The 25,224-nt window shown below is 42.3% G+C and overlaps 1 protein-coding gene across 3 annotated transcripts in view; it reads right to left on the bottom strand.

Annotated features, from left to right (window-relative positions):
• dync2i1 (dynein 2 intermediate chain 1) overlaps positions 1-24,678 on the bottom strand; it is a 95,083-nt gene extending 70,405 nt beyond the window's left edge. For all 3 annotated transcript variants that reach the window (XM_078232585.1, XM_078232595.1, XM_078232606.1), the window contains exons 1-5: positions 24,570-24,678; positions 15,562-15,615; positions 13,883-14,426; positions 6,687-6,775; positions 1,937-2,287 (exon numbers count right to left, since the gene is read on the bottom strand). In XM_078232585.1, coding sequence (XP_078088711.1) covers positions 1,937-2,287; positions 6,687-6,775; positions 13,883-14,426; positions 15,562-15,615; positions 24,570-24,584 — 1,053 coding nt within the window. In that variant the 5' untranslated portion in view covers positions 24,585-24,678. The remainder of the gene's footprint in view (positions 1-1,936; positions 2,288-6,686; positions 6,776-13,882; positions 14,427-15,561; positions 15,616-24,569) is intronic.
• Between the last annotated feature and the right edge of the window lie 546 nt (positions 24,679-25,224).

The following is a 25,224-nucleotide window of genomic DNA, read 5'->3' as shown; positions in this document are numbered from 1 at the left end:
GCTCCAGAGACACTGCCACCGCTGCTTCCCCCAGGTGGGCTGTCCACCCCAGTAGTACTCAGACAGGAGTACTTATTATTAAGGGGCACATCCACCGGGGTGCTCACCATCAACCGAGCTTTCTCCTTCCTCACTGTTACCCAGTTACCCTCCTCCCGTGGTCCCGGTGTGACCACCTGCCCATAGCTCCTGTCAATGACCTCCTCACTATCCCTAACCCGGCGAAGGTCCTCGAGCTGCAATTCCAGTTCCCTAACATGGTCCCTTAGGAACCGCAGCTCAACACACCCAGCACAGATATGGTCGTCCGGGAGGCTAGGAGCCTCCAGGACCTCCCACATCCTACATTGGGAACAACATACTGGCCTCACACTCATAATTGCCCCTTTAAACACACAGGGGAAAAAAAATGTGAATGCCAATAGATCAAATGCATTCATACATAATTCATCAAGAAGCAAAGAAAATAGATTTATTTCCATACGCAGAAAGTTTCTTCTATCAGCCACATTAGCCAGGAGCACCCATGGCCCTAACATCTACAGGATGGCAGGGAGAGAGAGACATTCCCTTTAATCTCTATGTTGTCTCTCCCATCCTAACTAATTATATCCATATCACAAAGTCACCTCCAATACCATGCTCTTCCAATTTTTGCTAATAATCTCGTGAGGAATCATATTAAATATCTTCTAAATGTCCAGATAGCCAAGACTCCCTAGAACCTCCTCCCACCATCCATCAGTCCAAAGACCTCCTCAAAAATTCAACGAGATTAGTAAAACATAGCCTACACTGTCAAATCTATGCTGATTCTCTTTAATCAGCTGATATTTGTCCAAGTGCTCAGTCCATCTGTGATGATAGATAACAATTAACTTCGCACAATTTACATTAAAATACCCACCAATTAAATTTTGAAAAAGGACGTAAGAAAAATCACCTGAAAATATTACAAAATTGAGAATGGCCAATGAAAAAGTGGCTAATTTGTGTCTATTACAGACACACTCAGGTCATTTCTTGCACATGCTTCTCGCATGGATCACTTATTTCATACTTTATCATATTTACTATTTCTAAACGTAAAGATTGAATTTATTAGCTTATTAGAACAAGGAACAATGAAAGGTACAGCACAGGAACAGGCCCTTCAGCCCTCCAAGCCTGTGGCGATCATGATACCTTAACTAATAAAAAACCTTCTACCCTTACTCCATATCCCTCTATTTCCTCCCTATTCATGATCCCATTAAATGTCGCTAATGTGCCTGCTTCCACCACCTCCTCTGGCAGCGTATTCCAGGCACCACTCTCTGCATGGAAAAACGTCCCCCGAATATCTCCCTTAAACATTCCCCCTCACCTTGAACCTGTGCCCCCTTGTAATTGACACTTTCACCCTTGGAAAAAGCCTCTGATTATCCACTCTCTGTCTGTCTATGCCTCTCATAACTTTGTAGACTTCTATCACATCTCCCCTCAGCCGCCTCCATCTTTACATTGAAAACAATCCTAGTTTATTCAACCTCTCCTCATAGCCAACACCCAGACAACATCCTGGTGAACCTTCTTTGCACCCGCTCCAAGCTTCCACATCCTTCTGATGGTGTGGTGACCAGAACTACACGCAATACTCCAAATGCAGCCTAACCAAAGTTTTAATTAGCTGCAACATAATTTTCTAACTCCTGTACTCAATGCCCCGGCTGATGAAGGCTAGCCTGCCATATGCTTTCTTAATCACCTTGGCCATCTGTGTTGCCACTTTTAGGGAACTATGGACCTGCATGCCCAGATCCCTTTGTATGTTAATGTTCTGAAGGGTCCTGCCATTTGCAGTAAAATTCACGCCTAAATTTGATCCTCCAAAATGCATCCACTCTTTACCACTGATATATTGTTGGCTTATTATAGGGAAAATATACAATTTTACCTCAGTATAATCCCCTTGTCTTTCTTTGTCTTCTCTTTCCTTCTTTACTTTGTGTTTATGTTTTCTTTCTCGGTCTTCTCTTTTTTCTCTGTCTTTGTGTTCCCACTCTCTGTCCTTCCACTCCACAGCAGAATCTTTACTGTCTTTATGCCGTTTGTATTCTTTGTCTTTTCTCACTCTGTGTCTCTTATCCATTTCTTCAACTCCTGCTTTCTGACCAGGTTCTTTTCCTCGCTTTTCACGATGTCCATCATGAGGCCCAGTCTCCTTATGCTCCTTGTACCGTCGATCGTAATCTTCAGCTCTAAATTCAGAAGACCTTCTTTTCTTCTCTTTGTTTTCTTCATTATTCTGTTCAGTACAAACATATTTTTCATTGTGGAAATTTTATTTCATTTGTTCGGAAAACTGAGCAACTGTTTCATGAATTGCCTCAGCTCAAGACATAGCCATTGCAATCAAACATACACCTACAAGCTGTTGCCATAGTTTTAGTTTTCATACATTGGGTTTCATAATATTCCTCGTTCTGAAAACAAAACTCATGCTGTCGAACAAAGTAAACTAATTGACAATGCACCTTTAAAATATAATAGTCAATTGCAGTAGCCCCCAGGTAATTTATCATTTATCAGTATATAATTTGTAAAAGATTTGTTACATGGAATGATTATATAAAAATGTAATTACAAAATCAAATCCGGGCAAAGATAACGGAGAGACAATTCTGTCAGTATGGCAACCAGTGCCTTCAGTTAGACCACAGACTCATCAAGTTTCCAATAGCAAATTTACAGCACAATCAACTAGAAAAAAGTAGAAATCGCTGCATTGGCACAGCAGCAGATCGAAGGCAGCGTGGCCAATTTAAATTTCTAACTGTTGATTTCTGCAGGGATTTTAACCTTTTGATTATAAAATTAAATGTTAAACTCCATGGGAGTGCAGTGTCAATTCTACTTAAAAATAATAAACTAATTAAGCACTAACACCAGCATTAGTGCCGAGATCTACTGATAGTAATGACAATTAAACTATCAAAGCACACCATCATTACTCCTCGGAAATGGACAGAAACATCCAGAATCTACAGATAGCAATTAAATGTGGAAATCCAAAGTCATTGTCAACGATTATACACCTTTCTACAGGATGTATTGTTGAAGTCCCTGCAGATAGAATCAATTAGAAGGAAATAAACTGATAAGAACTTCCTCTTCTATAATGTAATGTCGCAGTTAAAAACTTCTGCAAACGTTAAGCCTTGCTAATGAGGTGTAACTGGGTTTTTTATGGCATACTATGCGATTACTTGTGTTGAAGAACTTCTTGAGCTCTGGAAAACTAACTCTATATTTGTGAAAAGTCAAATATTTCCACGATAAAAATTCCTGCTTTTTATATGAACAAATCTAGCTGGGTCACTTAAAACACCATCAGGTCCGTCATCAGGGGCGGCATGGTGGCACAGTGGTTAGCACTGCTGCCTCACAGCACGAGGGACCCAGATTCGATTCCCGGCTTGGGTCACTGTGTGGAGTTTGTTCGTGGAGAACATGTCTGCGTGCGTTTCCTCCGGGTGCTCCGGTTTTCTCCCACAGTCCAAAGACGTGCTGGTTAGGTGCACTGGCCATGCTATATTTCTCCCTCAGTGTACCTGAACAGCCACCAGAGTGGAGCGACGAGGGGATTTTCACAGTACCTTCATCGCAGTATGAATGTAAGCCTACTTGTGACTAATAAATAAACTTTACTTTTCCTACCCTCGCCTGCTAAAACTCACTACTTCAGGATCATTCTGGAATGCAAAGGTAATCTAGTGCAAAACCCATCTTCTTAAACCCCTGTCCCCTCCGCCATCACCTCCAACAATAAGTGCCAACTGCTCATGACAATTGCTGTCATTGAGATCAAAACTATCTGAACAGTTGCCTCTGCTGTTTTCCTCCCTTCCACTAGTTCACCTGAAAAACCTTCCTCTAATGTTTCCCTCTCCTCAGCCTAAACTTGCTCTCTAGTTTCTCTCCTGTTTTCCCTTCTACCCACTCTGAGCTCATCTTGTTCATGACACCATCTTCCACTCCTTCAATCCTAATCCCACAAAGCTGCTGACCACCCAAGTTTCCCTCCTGGTACCATGTAAGCCAATATTGGTAATGGTTCCTCCTCTTCTGGGGTTGCCCCTCTCCCATCATCGTCCCTTCCTCAAAAAACAATCCTGAACCCCACCATCCTTGCAAATTACTGTTCCATTTTCAATCTCCCTCTCCAAAATCTTCGGATACGTTGTTGCCCCTCAGATCCACTTCCACCTTTTGAAGTTCGAGTCTCTCCAATCAGACCCCTGTCACAGTACCGAAACAGTTTAAGATATTTCAGTTTCTAATCTGTATCATCCAATTTTTATTTCCCTCTCTGTAATATTCATAAAAAATTAAGGATAATCAGTGCATTATCTCCCGGTTTCCTATGTCTGAGAATTATTTAACCTGATTGTTTGCTTAACCTGTTTGGTATCATCACTGTTGCTGGGCACCTGGAAATTCCCCTGAATTAGTCACCACACTCAGGCACCTGTTCAGGTACACTGAGGGAGAATTTAGCATGGCCAATGCACCCAACCAGCACATCTTTTGGACTGTGGGAGGAAACCAGAACACCCAGAGGAAACCTATGCAGACAATGGGAGAACGTGCAGACAGTGACCCAAACTGGGAATCGAGTCTGGGTCCCTGGCACCGTGGGGTAGCATTTCTAACCACTGTGCTACCATGCTGCCCCACTAGATCATTGTGGACAGTTTTCTATACTGTTAATGCGAGTGCACATTTCTGCTGTCCTCAAAACCCAAGGCTATTGTTTGTTACCAAAGTAGATTTGTTTTAATATTTTGCATTCCCGCTGATTATTATTAACTCATTAAGGAATGCATGAAAATGCAGAAGTTCCCAACCCTAGCAGATCACCACCTCCAACCAACATTTTGGAGCAACATATTAAACAATAAAAGGACAAATATTATTTCTGCGACTCTCAGGCTATGGTTGGGAGTTGTCAGAAAAGAATCCTGTATTTCACCCATTATTCATATCAAGGAGCAATTTCAGAAGCAATGCTGAAAGCAACCACCCCAGAGAAAATTTCAATGTTTCATGATCTTTTCCACTACCTTTCCATCACCATGTTTAGTGGCTTAAGAAGTATAAAATAATATTTACATTACACTAAGCTTTCAAATGTGATCATTAGGATCCAGAAAACACAGAATGGAGCTAGCAACTAAAGTGATGTTTCCTCTTTAAAACTTCTTTTGATTCCTGTATATTCAGCTCATCAGCGCCATTCTGTAATGATCTAAGTGACTGGCAAACTCAGTGACTTTAATTCAGCAGACTTGACCTCGTGTTTGACTTTAATAGCTGGAAAGTTAGTGATTAGCTGTTCAAATTTTTTTCACGAGGTAAAATCATCACAAATGTTCTAAGAAATATCTTGAGCAACTCATGCCATAATTTCCTAGATATAGTAGTGGCATGTGCTTTCTTAGCAAATTCCAACCCACAAGTATAAGTTTTTGCACATTTCAAAGATTTCTTCCCTTTATGAAACCACGATAAGATGTTATAATGTAACCAATGGCAACATGCTGTGAGGGTCAGCTGACCAGCTGATTCAGTAGACAATGTAACCAAAGGCAAAATGATGTGGTGGTCAGCCAACCAGCTGACCCAGTATAAATAGAAGGCAGATGGGGATTGTGGGGAACGTGTGTGGCCCAGGCAGTGGCCTGAGTGTTGGTGTAATTAAGTTTCTTTATTAAACCTTTTTCTGATTTATTATGTGACGTTAGTTCTTTTATTGCTTGCATCTGAAGTATCCTTACTGTTGGTTGAGCATAAGATACAAAACAGATTGACCCTTTCATTAAGAATGTTATTACCAAGGTTATTATTTACACTTCTCTTCAACTTTAGATCAGAAAAATCAAACTCTGAACCAGCAATATCTTTAAAAAGTAAAACCAAGATGGAGACAGCGCAAAATAAAAACAATACTAAAAATAAATTTCTATTGCCACTGTCCTCGTTTTATCTGATATTTTATCATGTTAATTTCATTTGTTTAAAGAACATAATCAACATGAGCTATATCCATTCTTACTCCGTAAACAAACACCAAAGTGTTTGTTTCTATTGTAGGCAACAAGTTTCAATTCAAAATCTGTGATACGTATTAATTCCAAAACCTTCTTGAGCATTATGTGATACCTGAAAAATGAATTGTAAATATATTGTAATTGTAGAGAGCACATTAGTACCACTGATGGGTCTGGATTGTATTTTTGCCAATATTGAATAGTCTTTGAAGGTAAAGTCACTCATAGTGACAAGTTCCTGACTTTCTCGATCTTACCCGCAACACCAAGGAGAGGAGCCAAGCATATCCACAGACACCCGAAATGCTATTTTGGGATTTATTTTGGGGATTGTCACAGTAATTTCATTGCAGTGTTAATATAAGCCTACTTGTGACACTAATACATAAACAAAAACCTCTTTTATTTGTTTCAGGGGAAACTAAAAGGTGAAGTTATCAGGTGCTTTTCTTTGACTTGAAAGCAATTTTGGCAAAAGTCCGAGAACAGATTACACGTTTTCACTTTCAGATTGGAAATGGAGGGTAGCCTGTGAATACAGAACAATAAATTAATTACAAAGATGGGGGCACAATAGAGGGAACATTTACTCACTTCAGTGCTTCTCCCTTCCTTTTCTTTTCGCTCTCGGTGTTTTCTTTCTTTTCGTTCATATTTGTCACCCACTTCCAATTCCAAATTTTCTGAAACATAAGAGGACAGTAAAATTGGATGCAAGTATCGAGCTTTTCCATGCCATTGAGTACCAGGTCAGTCCCAACATGGTAGAGGACATAATAATGTACAATGCATCTAATAGCACGCCTACTGCACCAACATGAGACTGCCCAAACTCAATTCACTTGACCATCTAATAGTTATTAAAGAAATTGTGCTGATTATTATAACAAAATAACATTTCAAAAGTTAATGTGAGACACTTTTGGATATTTTGACAAGAAAGGAGTATTGCTTAAATGAAAATCACTACATAAATGTAAATCAACCATTCATCCACCTGGATTTGAATCCAAGTCCTAGGGCGGCACGGTGGCACAGTGGTTAGCATTGCTGCCTCACAGCACTAGGAACCCGGGTTCAATTTCAGCCTTGGGTCACTGTCTGGGTGGAGTTTGCACATTCTCCCTGTGTCTGCGTGGGTTTCCTCGGGTGCTCCGGTTTCCTCCCACAGTCCAAAGATGTGCAAGTTAGGTGGATCGGCCATGCTAAATTGCCCCTAGTGTCAGGGGAACTAGCTAGGGTAAATGCATGGAGTTGTGGGGATAGGGCCTGGGTGGGATTGTGGTCGGTGCAGGCTTGACGGGCCGAATGGCCTCCTTCTGCACTGTAGGGATGCTATGATTCTATGTGTGACAATGGTGACACAAAACAAACCTCCTCATATTTTCCTTTACTTTGGTCCATGGAACATATAACGGAAATAGGCACTGGGAAAACATTTGTTTAAGCTTGCTTTGTATACTAATCATATTGAAAAAAACTACTGGAAAATGAAGCACTTTCCATTTCAGTTAATGTGAGTCAGCGTTACTGCCAGGGTAAGTACAGTGAAATTAGATGGATATTAAAGTTTCTTTCCCTCTGCATCAAGCAAAACTGAAAAGGGCACTCTACAATTCTCAATTCCATATATTTTGTTATTTACCCAAGAAGGATTAGGGCCAGTTAAGGTCAATTAAGCTGATTTGAAGGACTGAGAAATTTAGAACCTTCCACAATGAGTAAGGCCGGATGATCAACATTTTGTCGTGCTTGAGCAGATTGTTTAAATTTTTTTTTGTGTCACTTTTTCATCAAGGTCACAAATTACTCCAGAACATGACTGTTTTCAACTGGTGAATCAATAGTTCTGTTCAAACCCAATAGAACAATTAACAGGTTCACACATTATAATGAAAGGCCACAAATAACATGGGAAAGGTAATCAGTCAGAGCAAGCTTGGGAACGAATGAGGGGCAACTCCAACTGCAAGCTCAGGTCTAATAAAGCTAAGAATGCCAATGAAATAACCACTGGTCAAAGATCCCCATGATTCAACTAGTTCTTAAACAGCCCAGTGCATCCATCTTCAGTATTCCAAGCATGGATGCAAATATTTATTTAAATGATTTGATGTTGAGAATTATGAGGTGGAGATGCCGGCATTGGACTAGGATGGGTACAGTAAGAAGTCTCACAACACCAGGTTAAAGTCCAACAGGTTTATTTGGAATCACGAGCTTTTGGAGCGGAGCGCTGCTCCTTCCTCAGGTGAGTGAGAATTATGAGGACTGAATGAGCAACTTAGTCAACGTAATTTAAATTGGCAAAGTCCAAGTGATCCAAGGACACAGTTGGTAAATGCTGTACATAACTTTGCATTGAGAAGCCATGAATGGTGGCACTCTTCTGAACTAGTAATTGGAAGTGATATTAAGTACAAAAATGGGATTTGTGGCATCTGTGGTAGGCAGTGATCACACAATACAGTAAATAAAATTCAGCATGTTTCAGGATACAGATATTCCAAAGACCATGGACCAGGTATCTTCTTCAAAACCTATACTTCAAAGAAATTAATGGAAAACAAGTAATTTTTTTTGACAGAGGTGATTAACAGCAATGCAAAGGAGGTCAACTACAACACCTCTAAAAGAATATGACTGAGTATCCAGGATCAATGCACACAATCATCAAACTTAGCCTAAACTGGTGTGTATTAAATTGATTAATTAGGAAACTAAAAGGCAAAAGAGAGAAAAAAAGCTTTACAAATATTACAAGGAGAATGGCAAAAGCATTCACTACAATGAACATAGCATGCAAAAATATGCTAAAAGATGACCGGAGGAACAAAAAATAAATAAAAAGAGCAGGTCGCAAGAAATTCTCTCACTCGGAAGGGGGCAGCCAGAAGTAGTGAAAATCGTAATGATGTGAAGAGACAACAGAAACACAAATAGTAAATGTTCCAAATTATACTTCCTTTTCAGCGTTCACAATATGCCTTCCCCAGTTAGTTAAGCAAAATGAATAACTAATATAAATGAACTTAACAAGCTGAAAGACCTCAAAAAAGATCAAACCCAAGGTCAGACTATTCCCAGTGGGCTAAAGACAATCAGGGAGAAACTGACAATCATTATGGTCAAGTCACTGGTTACTGGAAAGGTAACATTCAGTGGAAAAAGCTGACAAATCAGACTACAGGTAAATTAGTCTTATTTCAATCCATACAAAACAAAATAATGACAAAATGAAAGAATTTGCTTTTATATCATGCCTTTCATGATTTCATTACAACCCAAAGCGTTTCACCTGCAATAACGTGCTTTTAACATGTTGTAGGAAAATATTGCTACCAGTTTGTGAACAATAAGGACTAACAAACAGCAAGTGATAAATGCCCAGATAACCTCTGGTGGTAACATTGGGTGAAGGATAAATATTGTGTAGGTCAACAGGAGACTCCCTTTGTCTTCCTTAAAGTGTCAGGGTCTCTCATATCCACTCAAGGAGGTAGAAGAGGACCCAGTTCAATGTCTTACTCAGAAGATGGCATCTTTGACAATGCAGCACTGTACTGTTGTTAGCACAGTTTTTATACTCAAATCTCTGGATTGGGACCAATCTCCTAGCAAACAAGGTTCAGATGGCTCAATTGAGGGTTACAAGTTAGCAAGAAATGAGCTGAAAAAAGGGGCTTAGGAGAGCTAGGAGGGGACATGAGAAGTCCTTGGCGGGTCGGATCAAGGAAAACCCCAAGGCTTTTTACTCTTATGTGAGGAATAAAAGAATGACCAGGGTGAGGTTAGGGCCGGTCAAGGACAGTAGTGGGAACTTGTGTATGGAGTCAGTAGAGATAGGCGAGGTGATGAATGAATACTTTTCTTCAGTGTTCACCAAGGAGAGGGGCCATGTTTTTGAGGAAGAGAAGGTGTTGCAGGCTAATAGGCTGGAGGAAATAGATGTTCGGAGGGAGGATGTACAGGCAGTTTTGAATAAACTGAAGGTCAATAAGTCCCCTGGGCCTGATGAAATGTATCCTAGGATTCTTTGGGAGGCAAGGGATGAGATTGCAGAGCCTTTGGCTTTGATCTTTGGGTCCTCACTGTCCACGGGGATGGTGCCAGAGGACTGGAGAATGGCGAATGTTGTTCCTCTGTTTAAGAAAGGGAATAGAAATGACCCTGGTAATTATAGACTGGTTAGTCTGACTTCGGTGGTTGGTAAATTGATGGAAAAGGTCCTTAGGGATGGGATTTACGACCATTTAGAAAGATGCGGATTAATCCGGGATAGTCAGCACGGATTCGTGAAGGGCAAGTCATGCCTCACAAATTTGATTGAATTTTTTGAGGAGGTAACTAAGTGTGTTGATGAAGGTGGGGCAGTTGATGTCATATACATGGATTTTAGTAAGGTGTTTGATAAGGTCCCCCATGGTCGGCTTATGATGAAAGTAAGGAGGTGTGGGATTGAGGGAAAGTTGGCCGATTGGATAGGTAACTGGCTATCTGATCGAAGACAGAGGGTGATGGTGGATGGAAAATTTTCGGACTGGAGGCAGGTTGCTAGCGGAGTGCCACAGGGATCAGTGCTTGGTCCTCTGCTCTTTGTGATTTTTATAAATGACTTAGAGGAGGGGGCTGAAGGGTGGATCAGTAAACTTGCTGATGACACCAAGATTGGTGGAGTAGTGGATGAGGTGGAGGGCTGTTGTAGGCTGCAAAGAGACATAGATAGGATGCAAAGCTGGACTGAAAAATGGCAAATGGAGTTTAACCCTGATAAATGTGAGGCGATTCATTTTGGTAGGACTAATTTAAATGTGGATTACAGGGTCAAAGGTAGGGTTCTGAAGACTGTGGAGGAACAGAGAGATCTTGGGGTCCATATCCACAGATCTCTAAAGGTTGCCACTCAAGTGGATAGAGCTGTGAAGAAGGCCTATAGTGTGTTAGCTTTTAGCACTGTGGTTAGCACTGCTGCTTCACAGCTCCAGGGTCCCGGGTTCGATTCCCGGCTCGGTCACTGTCTGTGTGGAGTTTGCACATTCTCCTCGTGTCTGCGTGGGTTTCCTCCGGGTGCTCCGGTTTCCTCCCACAGTCCAAAGATGTGCGGGTTAGGTTGATTGGCCAGGTTAAAAATTGCCCCTTAGAGTCCTAGGATGCGAAGGTTAGAGGGTAAAATATGTGGGGGTAGGGCCTGGGTGGGATTGTGGTCGGTGCAGACTCGATGGGCAGAATGGCCTCCTTCTGCACTGTAGGGTTTCTATGATAATTAACAGGGGGTTGGAGTTTAAGAGCTGTGGGGTTATGCTGCAACTGTACAGGACCTTGGTGAGACCACATTTGGAATATTGTGTGCAATTCTGGTCACCTCACTATAAGAAGGATGTGGAAACGCTGGAAAGAGTGCAGAGGAGATTTACCAGGATGCGGCCTGGTTTGGAGGGTAGGTCTTATGAGGAAAGGTTGAGGGAGCTAGGGCTGTTCTCTCTGGAGCGGAGGAGGATGAGGGGAGACTTAATAGAGGTTTATAAAATGATGAAGGGGATAGATAGAGTGAACGTTCAAAGACGATTTCCTCGGGTGGATGGAGCTATTACAAGGGGGCATAACTATAGGGTTCATGGTGGGAGATATAGGAAGGATATCAGAGGTAGGTTCTTTACGCAGAGAGTGGTTGGGGTGTGGAATGGACTGCCTGCAGTGATAGTGGAGTCAGACACTTTAGGAACATTTAAGCGGTTATTGGATAGGCACATGGAGCACACCAGGAAGATAGGGAGTGGGATAGCTTGATCTTGGTTTCAGATAAAGCTCGGCACAACATCGTGGGCCGAAGGGCCTGTTCTGTGCTGTACTGTTCTATCTGTTCTATAAACCTGTCCGAGCAAATAGCATCCAAGATAGCCAGATGACATGGGCGGCACGGTAGCACAGTGGTTAGCACTGCTGCTTCACAGCTCCAGGGACCGGAGTTCGATTCCCGGCTTGGGTCACTGTCTGTGTGGAGTTTGCACATTCTCCTCGTGTCTGGGTGGGTTTCCTCCGGGTGCTCCGGTTTCCTCCCCCAGTCCAAAAGATGTGCGGGTTAGGTTGATTGGCCATGCTAAAAAATTTCCCCTTAGTGTCCTGAGATGTGTAGGTTAGAGGGAAGAGCCGGTAAATGTGTAGGGATATGGGGGTAGGGCCTGGGTGGGATTGTGGGCGGTGCAGACTCGATGGGCCGAATGGCCTGTTTCTGCACTGTAGGGTTTCTATTTTTAAAAATCTAGATTCTATGAAGAATTTTGTGAAGTTATCAACAACATTTGAAGCTGTGGATAATCACAGAAAATATTGGCAATAGGTAAAACAAAGATTGAAAGGTGGAAATCAGGAGATACTCAAAAGGAGCTATTAGATAAATGATAAATCTTACAGGTTATGAGGAAGAACAAGCAACTTGGGCTCTTCACCTTTGAAAGAGTATACCTGAGAGATGATCTTATCGAGTTTCACAAGATTGCATGATACATCAGCGATCAATATCAGTACCGCTCCTATTTCAACTTTACATCAGTGACTCAGAAACCCAAAACAAGCTGGTCAAATTTACAGATGACATCAAACTCCGAGTCAATGGAATTAGCAAATTCAGCTCAGCATCAGAATGAACTTAATAAAATAAGTAACTTAGAAGAACCCTGGCAGATGAAGCATAACTTAGAAAATGATAAAGTATGTGATGCATATTTGAAGAGAAAATGGGAAACTCATGTATTTTTGAATAGTTTTAAAACAGATAATAGCTTGCATTTATACAGCACCTTTAACACTGGAAAACATCCTAAGGCACTTCACAGGAGCATTAGCAAAAATAAATTTGACACCAAGCCATATAAGAAACTATTAGGGAAGATGATCAAGTATTTAGTCGCTCATATGTCCAACTAATGCAGGATATCAATCAACAAAATCAATAGAATATTGGAACTCTATGTCTCAAGACTATTGAATCGAAGTCAGAGGAAGTTATGATCAAACTGTACAGTGTTTGGTAAAACCACATCAACAACTTGCATTTATAGTATCACTCTTAATGTAGTAAAGTGCCCCATGGCATCTTGAGCATCATGCCCAGTTGTGGTCACCAAAACACAAGGAAGACATTAAAGCACTAGAGATAATACAAACAAGAGTCACAATCTTACAGGTTATGAGGAAGAACAAGCAACTTGAGCTCTTCACCTTTGAAAGAGTATACCTGAGAGATGATCTTATCGAGTTTTACAAGATTTTAAACAGTATCAGAAAGGTGAATATGGAAAATTACTCCAAGTTAAATTGTTAGACGAGAAGGGGGCACCAAGTTTTAAACCAGTAATGGCAAATTTAGCACTGATAGTTATTCTTCACACAGGATAATCAGGACTTCGAATGGACTCTCAAAGTAGTGGAAGTAATAATTGAAGAACCAATTGATGCTGCAAAGGAGCCATTTGCGGACCATTCTGGACAGACTAGCTGAGAACAGCCAAATTGTCTTCCACATCCATGATTATCTTGGAAAACGACCACAAAAGAGGAACTTATCATTTTATAACAAAGTAGTGAACATAAAATCTATTGAATCATCTGCCAAAATTTTCTTTTAAAAGTATAAAATTAATCAAAATGCAAGCTGATTCAAAACTCAAGGATAGCTGTAAGGAAGGTTTTCCTTAAAAGTCAAATACAGTATCTTTATAAAGAAAAATGTAATACCATGAGTTTGAAGGAACTGATTTTCATTCTTTTTTTTACATTAAATACAAATCTACCTTTATCTCTTTTCTGACGATGTTTAGGTCGCTGATCATCATTTTCATCTTTCTCGGTCCCTTTTTCCTGGTGTTTGTCTCTTACTTTTTTCCTGTCTCTTTCTTTGTCATGGTGTCTCTCAGAATCATGGCCTCGCTTTGTAGGTCTCTCTGCATAAGTTTCCCTTTCTTTGTCTTTGGCACGAACTCTAAGATCTGTGCTGTGTTCTAGGTCTCTGTCCCATTTTTGAACCCTCTCTTTATCTCGATCCCTGTCTCTGTGTCTCTCGCTTTCCCTTTCTGGTTTCTTTTCCCGATCTCTATCCTTTTCATCATTCTTCTTTTTCCGGACTTTTTCATGATCTCTTTCTTTATGTCGGTCTCCATCCCTCTCCTTGTCTTTGGCCCTCACTCTGTCTTTATCCTGCTCCCTTTCTTTATCTTGTTCCCTTCCTCTATGCCTACGCTCCCTAGAGTCAGAGGTACCAACAGATTCTTCATCCTTATGTCTTCTCCTTTCTCTGCTCTTTTTACTACTGTCATCTGTATAATCCCCTTGGGCAGCCTGAAATAAAGCAAAATGAAAAAATGTAAAACCATATGGCACTTTTTATTAAAAAGATATTCAAATTAACAGGAAATTGAAACTAAACTTCAAATAATAGGAAGTAGATTGTGTTGGATCTAGAACTTCCTGAGGTTATGTCTCATCACACCTCCAGCAATGTTACAGTAACTATTTCCCTTTTGCCGTTATGTATTATGGACATGACGTGCTCAGAGAATACCTGCTAGCACAAAAATTGTTGCATCCCAAAATCTAACTCTGCTGGATCCCAGTTGTGGCACAGTGGTTAGCACTGCTGCGTCACAGCACCAGGGACCTGGGTTCGATTCCCAGCTTGTGCACTCTCTGTGCGGAGTCTGCATGTTCTCCACATGTCTGCATGTGTTTCCTCCCACAGTCCAAAAGATGTGCTGGTAAGGTGCGTTGGTCATGCTAAATTCTCCCTCACTATATCCAAACAGGCGCCGGAGGGTGACGACTAGGGGATTTTCACAGTAACTTCATTGCAGTGTTAATGTAAGCCTACTTGTGACACTGATAAATAAACTTTAAACCTCCACAGATCTCCAATTCCACTGGACAACCTCCACCATTCTATCAGATACTTTGCCCTAAGAAAGACTGCTAAATTCACTCCCTCTCCAGAACAAGCTTGAACCTAGACAATGGTTTGTGTGTGCACTAAACTGAATCCACACACAGTCTGCAAATCAGTGTGATCATACCACAGAATCTCCATTTGAATTTTGGACTGATTCACTGATTATAAAGAACAGCTATAAAATTGTTAAGTACCATAAAGAACATCAAGAACTCTGAACATCATTATCAAAATGAATCAATGCACACAATAAAATCAGCTCAGGACTCGCATCTATAACCCATGATGTGGGGTTGCCAGTGTTGGATTGGAGTGGGCACAACCTGGTGTTGTGAGACTTCTATCTACAATTCATATCTGAAAATCTATTATACCAGTGATAATCTCGAGGAAACAAATCTAAACAGAAATCTATCCCAAACATTGACTCTACAATATCAAAGTTTGTCTTGGGAAATTGGCCAATGATCAATCAATTTCTACAATTCAGATTGGCCTATGAAAGTATTATATTTTAATAAAAGCAATTACTTTAATATGCTTGAGCAGTTCATCTGATTTCCAGGTATCTTCTTTGGTTTTTGTCTATAATAAAAGTAAAATTGAACATGTTTAAGAAGAACATTTAGAAAAATGGGAATTGGAACCAAAAACAGAAGCTACTGCAGGGTACATCAATTCAGTAATTTACGAAATACTACTGCATTTTATAAATTATATGCATAAAGAGTGTTGCTCACTAAATATCTTGAAATACACACATCTCGATATACAATAACTACAAATATAGTAAGACTCGAGTAACTACAAATGTAGTTATTACAATGCAAATAGTTTCTCACTCAAATATTTTTCCCTTTGAAAGTAGAGTGGACAATTTTTAATTTATGGTAGGGCAAAAATCTAAGGGGCAATCAACAGAATAACATCTGCTGAAATTTTTTGATAAAATTGAAGGCTGCTCCAATCAAATGGGTCACTGCATTTATGAACAAAGAACAAAGAAAAGTACAGCACGGGAACAGGCCCTTCGGCCCGCCAAGCCCGTGCCGATCATGATGCCCTATCTAAACTAAAAAAACCTTCTGCCCTTACTCAGTCCGTATCACTCTATTTCCTCCCTATTCATGTTCCCATCTAGATGCCTCTTAAATGTTGCTAATGTGCCTGCTTCCAACGCCTCCTCTGGCAGTACATTTCAGGCATCCAGCACTCTGTGTGTGAAAAACCTCCCCCACACATCTCCCTTAAACTTTTCCCTTCTCACCTTGAACCTGTCCCCCCTTTATAATTGACACTTCTACCCCGGGAAAGAGCCTCTGACTATCCATCCTGTCGATGCCTCTCATAATTTTGTAGACCTCTGTCAGGTCTCCCCTCAGCCTCCGTCTTTCCAGTGAAAACAATCCTAGTTTATTCAACCTTTCCTCATAGCCAACGCCCTTTCTAGTGAAAGATTAAAACATCATATGAACATACAACTTAGGAACGGGAGTAGGTCATTTGGCTCCTCGGGCCTGCTCTTGCCATTCAATAAGATCGTGGCTGACTGAATGATGCCCTCAGCTCCACATTCCACCAAACTTTTGACTCTCTTGTTAGTCAAAATTCTATCTACCTCTGCCTTAAAGATATTCACAGTAAGAAGTTTAACAACACCAGGTTAAAGTCCAACAGGTTTATTTGGTAGCAAAAGCCACACAAGCTTTCGGAGCTGCAAGCCCCTTCTTCAGGTAAGTGGGAATTCTGTTCACAAACAGAGCATATAAAGACACAGACTCAATTTACATGAATAATGGTTGGAATGCGAATACTTACAACTAATCAAGTCTTTAAGAAACAAAACAATGTGAGTGGAGAGAGCATCAAGACAGGCTAAAAAGATGTGTATTGTCTCCAGACAAGACAGCCAGTGAAACTCTGTGGGGGTTACAGATAGTGTGACATGAACCCAATATCCCGGTTGAGGCCGTCCTCGTGTGTGTGGAACTTGGCTATCAGTTTCTGCTCAGCGACTCTGCGCCGTCGTGTGTCGCGAAGGCCACCTTGGAGAACGCTTACCCGAATATCAGAGGCCGAATGCCCGTGACTGCTGAAGTGCTCCCCAACAGGAAGAGAACAGTCTTGCCTGGTGATTGTCGAGCGGTGTTCATTCATCCGTTGTCGCAGCGTCTGCATAGTTTCCCCAATGTACCATGCCTCGGGACATCCTTTCTTGCAGCGTATCAGGTAGACAACGTTGGCCGAGTTGCAAGAGTATGTACCGTGTACCTGGTGGATGGTGTTCTCACGTGAGATGATGGCATCTGTGTCGATGATCCGGCACGTCTTGCAGAGGTTGCTGTGGCATATTCGCCACTGCTTTCGCCACTCTCAGGGGAAGAGCTCCAAAGACTCACGACCCTCTAAAAGAAAAATGTCCTTCCCATCTTAAACGGGAGACCACTTATTTTCAAACTGTGTTCCCTAGTTCTTGTCTCTCCCACAAGCGGAAGCATCCTTTCAGTATCCACCCTATCAAGTCCCCTCAGGATCTTTAATACTATCTCTCGATCATCAAAACTCCAATGGATAAATCACCTACAATATACTTTAAATAAAATAAACTCTACTCCTTAAAAACAACCTCCTTGGTCATGCTTTTGGTCATCTCTACTGACATCTGCTTCTTTGCCTCAGTATTATTTCAATACATCTCTATAAGTGCTTTGAAACATTTGTCTACATTCCAGCTACTATATAAATGCGAATCATGTTTGCATATTGCATTCTTCATTCTGTGACTAGGATATATGTGACTTCAGGATTGAACATTGTCTGTTGAAGCTGTAGAGACTGACTTGTGAGTGGCAGTCACTTCCGCAGCTGCACAGATGAATGGCATTGGCCCAAGGGCCATCTGATTATTTATTGTGTCCTCTGCTTTACCATGCCCTCCCTGAGTAACTGCTCATCTCCAGACACGTTTTCACTTTTGCAAAGAAAGCACATACTGCAGAGATTGTTTTTTGCCATATTGCTTAAGTATTCTGTCACAATGGAAAATGAACGGCACTCCACTGGATTCCCAAATGATAGATAATATCTCTCATTCTCTCTTATTGCTGAAGGAAATTGATCAACCAGTGTTTCAATAGACTAAACCATCAAAACAGATACAGCAAACAGTATTGGTCCCTGTGTGGTAAGTAATAACGCAAGAATGCTATTGTTCTTGGTTAATGTTTAATGCCACAGTATACTTGAAGTCATTTCCCTCTGCAAGTTCCTTATGTGACTAGAAGCACACTATAAATTCCTGTAACAGCAAGATTATTTTCGTCCATTTTTAAATTGCTTGCACTTTCAAATTTCACATCTCTGCATGTACCTACTGACCTGCTGCTCTCGAACAAAGTTCCAATAAAGAAACTATTCTAAGCAACATATCTCACACCATATCAAAGTTCTAATCAAACATATTCTGTACTCATTACACTAATCATGATCCCATTTCCAATGTTATGAACACATCAGAAGGTGGCAAGAAAAGGCAATCAGGCATTTCAGTGCTCACCACATCCATCAAGATGTGGATGGATACATTACCTCCCTAAATCGTTAGTGATGCTAGCTCATAAGACAAAAAGGATTAGTAAAATACCTCTGATTTTCAAGAAAATCTCCTGGAAATCCCTCTCTAACTCCAATGGACAGTTTAGCATGTTCTGTAAATCAGGGCCTATTACTAGATACGTTTAGCTAAATCAGCCCAATTCTCTATGGAGCATTCCATCCCACATAGGTAGCTAATAAAGTAATAGAATAACACAGTACAGAAAGGAGGAGGTCAGAACAAATCGTGTAGCTTCTTGGAGCGAAAAATGCAAGGGACAGCAGAATTCATTGGGACAGCATGCAACTAACAGCAGAACCATCAAAGGAAGTTTATAGAGAACAGTGTGGCTCCCAGGAAGTACAATAAAAATGGGGATTTTTCCCTTTGGACAGATGGATCTGGCTGTACAGTGCTTTAGCACCAAGAATGGTACACAATAATCAAGCTTGGTGGCAAACCAGTGCTATTGCTTTCTTGAGATTGTGCTCACCCTTGAGTTATGATCCTATTTCCCTTTAAAATCTCTTGACAATCCACCGCTTTCCCCCACCCCCCATTTTGAGATTTCTCCATTCCCGCACCTTGGAGACCACCCCCTAACCTTGAGATCTTCATTATCCTCTACACTATTCTCTATGAACTGCTTCGAAGGTCAAAATCATAGAGAGCTCAGAAGGAGGCCATTCGGCTCTGTAAAAGCACATCACCTCATGCCACTTCCCTGCCTTTTCCTCATATCCCTCCACATTTTTCCTTGTCAGGTGATACAATTCCCCTTTGAAAGCCACAGTCAGTGTATTCCAGATCCTAACCATTCATTGCATAACAATGTTTTTCTTCACGTCCCCATTGCTTCTTTCATCAAGCACTTAAATTTGTGCCTCAATCCTTCCACCAACGGGGAGTTTTTCCCAATCTACTCTGAACAGACCCTTCATGATTTTGAATGCATCTATTAAATCTCCTACCAACCTTCTCTTCTCCCAAGACAACAGTCCCAGCTTCTCCAATCCAGCTCCATAACTGAAGTTCCTCATCTCTGGAAACACTAATTTTTTTATTCATCCTTTCTAATACCTTCATATCCTTCCCAAAGCTTGGTGCCCAGAATTGGGTGCAATAATGCAGTTGAGGGTCTTCGATTTGACTTGATTTATTATTGTCACATGTATTAGCATACATTGTTTCTTGCACGCAATGCACACAAAACATACCGTTCATTCATAGAGAAGGAAACGAGAGAGTGCAGAATGTAGTGTTACAGTCATGGCTAGGGTATAGAGAAAGATCAACTTAGTGCAAGGTAGGTCCATTCAAAAGTCTGACAGCTGCAGGGAAGAAGCTGTTCTTGAGTCAGTTGATGCGTGACTCAGACTTTTATCTCTTTTTCCCCGACAGAAGAAGGTGGAAGAGAGAATGACCGGGTGCGTGGGGTCCTTAATTATGCTTTGCCTCGGCAGCGGGAAGTGTAGACAGAGTTAATGGATGGGAGGCTGGTTTGCATGATGGATTGGGCTACATTCACGACCTTTTATAGTTTCTTGCGGTCTTGGGCAGAGCAGGAGCTATACCAAGCTGTGATACAACCAGAAAGAATGCTTTCTATGGTGCATCTGTAAAAGTTGGTGAGAGTCGTAGCTGACATGCCAAATTTCCTTAGTCTTCTGAGAAAGTAGATGCGTTGGTGGGCTTTCTTAACTATAGTGTCAGCATGGGGGTTGGGGGGGGGGGGTGGGGGAAACGAGGACAGGTTGTTGGTGATCTGGACACCTAATAACCTCATCCCCGTTGATAAAGACAGGGGCACGTTCTACTCTATGCCTCCTGAAGTCAATGACAATCTCCTTCATTCTGTTGACATTGAGGAAGAGATTATTGTTGCTGCACCAGTTCACCAGATTCTCCAGCTGATTCCTGAACTCTGTCTCATCATTGTTTGAGATCCGACCCACTATGTCAGCAAACTTGAAAATCAAGTTGGAGGGGAATTTGGCCACACAGTCATAGGTGTATAAGGAGTATAGTAGGGAGCTGAGAACACAGCCTTGTGGGGCACCGGTGTTGAGGATGATTGCGCAGGAGGTGTTGTTGCCTATCCTTACGGATTGTGATCTGTGAATTAGGAAGTTCAGGATCCAGTCACAGAGGGAGGAGCTGAGGCCCAGGTCACGGAGTTTGGAGATAAGTTTCATAGGAATAATGGTGTTGAAGGCTGAGCTGTAGTCAATAAATAGGAATCTGACATGGGTGTCTTTGTTATCTAGGTGAACCAGGGTTGAGTGCAGGGCCAGGGAAATGGCATCTGCTGCGGACCTGTTGTGGCGGTAGGCAAACTGTAGTGGATCCAGGCAGTCTGGGAGACTGGAATTGATTTGTGCCATGACTAGCCTTACAAAGCACTTCATAATGATGGATGTCAGAGCCACCAGACGATAGTCATTAAGGCATGCTGCTTGGCTTATAGGGTCATAGAGCATAGAGGCATACAGCACAGAAAAAGGTCCTTCAGTTCATCATGTCTGTGCCAGTCAAGACCAAACAACCTAACTATTCTAATCCCATTTTCCAGCTCTTGGTCCATAGCCTTGTATGCCTTGGCATCGCAAGTGCACATTTAAAAACTTCTCAAATGATAAGAGGGTCTCTGCCTCCACCACATTTTCAGGTAGTGAGTAACAGACTCCACCACCCTCTAAGTGGAAAAACTTTTCCTCACTTCCCCTCTGAACTCCTGTCCCTTACCTTAAATCTATCCCCGGGTCACTGATCTCTCCACCAAGAGTTTCTTCCTGTTCACTCTATTTATGCCCCTCATAATTTTATACATCTTAATCATGTCCCCCTAGTCTCCTCTGCTCCAAGGAAAACAACTAAAGTTTTATACAGATTTATCATAGCCTCCTTGTTTTTGTACACAAAGCTTCGATTTATAAAGCACAGGAACTCATATACTTTAATAATTGTTCTCTCAACCTATCCTGCCACCTTCAATGTATAGGTTAGGGGAATTAGCGGGGTAAATATGTGGGGTTACGGGGATAGCACAGGGGTGGGGGGGTGCGGGCAGTGTATGCCTGGGTAAGAAGCTGATTCAGTGCAGACTGGATGGGCCAAATGGCTTCCTTCTAAACTGTAGTGATTCTATGAATGACATGTGCACGTATACCCCCAGGATCCCCACTCCTGCACCCACTTTAGAATGATACCCTTTCTTTTACATTGACTCTCTGCATACCTCCTGCCAAAATGAATCAGTTCACACTTCACTGCATTAAATTTAATCTGCCACTTTTCCTCCCATTCTTCCAACCTTTCTGTCTTTTTGAAGTTTAATACCGTCCTGCTCAATTTACAACACTTACAAATTTTGCTTTCACCTGCAAATTTTGAAATTGTGCTCTGTACTCCAAAATAACAGAGTACTCTAATATACATCAGGAAAGAAGGGGTTGTAATACCAAGTTCTGGGCAACTCAACTACAATCATCCCAGCAGTCCAAAAAACAATTGCTCACACGACTCACTGCTTCCTGTCACTCAGCCAATTTCATGCACATGTTGCTACTGTCCCTTTTATTCCACGAGCTCTAACTTTGCTCAAAAGTCTGTTGTATGACGCTTCTATCAAATGCCTTTTGGAAATCCATGTACACCATATTAATGGCTTATTACGCTCTTCTTCCTTTTTCATTACTTCATCAAAAAACTCAAGCAAGTTTGTCAAATAAGATTTTCCCTTCACAAATCAGTTAAATTTTCTTAACAAACTTGCACGTACACAAACAACTATTAATTTTGTCCCAATTGTTATTTCTATATGCTTAAACTGACTGACTTGAAGTTGCTGGGCTTACCATGACACCCTTTTTGAGCAAGGATATTTTTTATTTTCTTTCACAAGATGTAGGTGTCACTGGCATGCCCAGTGTTTTTATTGTCCATCCCTAATTGCTCTCGCGAAGGTGGTGGTGAGCTGCCTTCTTGAACTGCTACAGTCCATCAAGTGTAGGTACAGATACAATGCTACGAGGGAGGGAGTTTCAGGTTTTTGACCTAGCAACAGTGAAGGGACAGCAGTATGGTGTGTGACTTGAAGGGGAATAAGTAGGCGGTGGTGTTCCTCAGCATCTGCTGCCCTTGTCTTTCTGGGTGATAGAGGTCGCAGATTTGGCAGGTACTGCCAAAGGAACAATGGTGAGTTACTGCAGTGCATCATGTAGATGGCATATACTGCTGCATCGGTAATGGAGGAAATGATTAAGGTGGTGGATGGGGTATTTACTCTGCTGGTCCCCCGACACTAAGGGGCAATTGAGCATGGCCAATCCACCTAACTTGCACACCTCTGGACTCCTCATCAATTTTTAAAAAAATCAAGAGTCTGAACTGTCTGGGGAGAGAGAAAAGAGCCAATGTTTCAAGTAAGGATGACCCTTCATCTGATTCCAGCATCCACAGCATTTTGCTTTTATCTGAACTGTCTGCTATTTCACTACAAACTAAACAGCATTTTCTTCCTCAATAAAGACAGATCCTAAGTATTCATCGAGTATCTCAGCCATGACCCATGCTTGCATTCAAAAATTCATTTTTGATCTTCAAAAGCCCCACACCTTTTACCACCCTTTTACAATTTTTGCTCTTAAGAAAGGAGTCTGGATCTCCAGATTTCTGGATTACCAGTCTCTTCTCATACAATCCTTGCTTCTCTTATTTGTGTTTTCAATTCCCCTATGAACCTTCTAATTGTATTATCCACCAGATTTGTCACTTGCAGCCTTTTTCTACCTCAATTTACACTCTATTTCGGTTACCATCCAGGGAGCTCTGAATTTGTTTACCATACCTATTGCTGTCTCTGTTCTCCCCTGCCTGCAACGCCAAAGATCTCTGGGTGCCACTTCTTACCATGGATTCTTTCTGAGTTCCCTGTGTGGGATGGTTATTCTTTGGAAAGGGAGAACGGTGCTAACCCCGGTACCTTTCCAAACAGCGGCAGACAGAAGATAGGGGGATAGATATTAATTCATTGAATGTTCCATCCCAAGGGCAAGTGCTGCCTCACAGCACCAGGGGACCCAGGTTCGATTCCCAGTCACTGTCTGTGTGGAGTTTGCACATTTTCCCTGTGTCTGCGTGGGTTTCGTCCAGGTGCTCCGGAGTTTCCTCCCAGTCCGAGAGACGTGCAGGTTAGAATCATAGAAAATCACAGAAACCCTACAGCACAGAAAGAGGCCATTCGGCCCATCGAGTCTGCACCGACCACAATCCCACGCAGGCCCTACCCCCATATCCTGACATATTTTACCCACTAATCCGTCTAACCTACGCATCTCAGGACACTAAGGGCAATTTTAGCATGGCCAATCGACCTAACCCGCACATCTTTGGACTGTGGGAGGAAACCGGAGCACCCGGAGAAAACCCACGCAGACACGAGGAGAATGCGCAAACGCCACACAGACAGTGACCCAAGCTGGGAATCGAACCCAGGTCCCTGGAGCTGTGAAGCAGCAGTGCTAACCACTGTGCTACCGTGCCGCCCGAGGTACATTGACCATGCTAAATTCTCCCTCCCTGTACCCGAACAGGCGCCAGAGTGTGGTGACGGGGGGATTTTCACAGTAACTTCATTACAGTTAAATGTAAGCCTTACTTGAAACACTGATAAATGAACTTTAAAACAAAGGGGGCTTCTGACCCTCAACGTTAAATTGAGGAGATGGGAGGTCGGCTGGTGTGGGGTTGGAGGAGGGACACGAAGCACAAAGCGGCAGGCGGCTGCTGAGAGTGAGATTGGGACTGAATTGTAAATCTCTCTGAGTGATCACTGGCGCTGCCCCGCAGTTTGTTTCTGGACTGCCCACCGTCGCGCCCTGACAGTTCCGACAACTCGCTGCCTCACAGTATAAACCTTTCCTCCGGAGTTGTTGATTTTTACCTTGCTGGACTTCATGGCGCCGCGGAGGGCCGGCGTTGCTACGGCGTTCTCGCGGCTCCCTGGTTACCGATCAGCAGCCATCTTGACGCGTTTCAGGGAACAAACATTCAAGCCGGCGCATGCGCGAAGCGGGGAGGTGCGGCAACTTGTGTCGGCTGGATTGCAGCCAGTGTAACCATGGCAACCCGCGCCATGCCCCGCCCCTCTCGCGGGCCCCGCCCCCTCGCTCCAACGCGGGCTGGCGTCGGGCGAGGTCAGTGCTGCTGCTGGCAGTGACATTGGAGTCTATCTGCGAATGGTTTGTGGCTGTGCTGAATGCCAATGTCCGGTACCACTCTCACCAACATTTACAGATGCACCATAGAAAGCATCCCATTTGGTTGTATCACAGCTTGGTATGGCTCCTGCTCAGTTGAAGACCGCAAGAAACTGCAAAAGGGTCGTGAATGTAGCCGAATCCCATCACACAAACCAGGGTGGCACAGTAGTTAGCACTGCTGCCTCACAGCGCCAGGGACGTGGGTTCAATTCCTGGCTTGGGTCACTGTGTGGAGTTTGCACGTTCTCCCCATGCTTGTGTTGGTTTCCTCCAGGTGCTCCGGTTTCCTCCCACAGTCCAAAGATATGCAGGTTAGGTGAATTGGCCATGCTAAAT

This window comes from Mustelus asterias, chromosome 2, assembly GCF_964213995.1.
Source record: "Mustelus asterias chromosome 2, sMusAst1.hap1.1, whole genome shotgun sequence".
NCBI lineage: Eukaryota > Metazoa > Chordata > Chondrichthyes > Carcharhiniformes > Triakidae > Mustelus > Mustelus asterias.
Note: the sequence above shows the minus strand (reverse complement) of the source record. Positions and strands in the feature narration are given on the sequence as shown.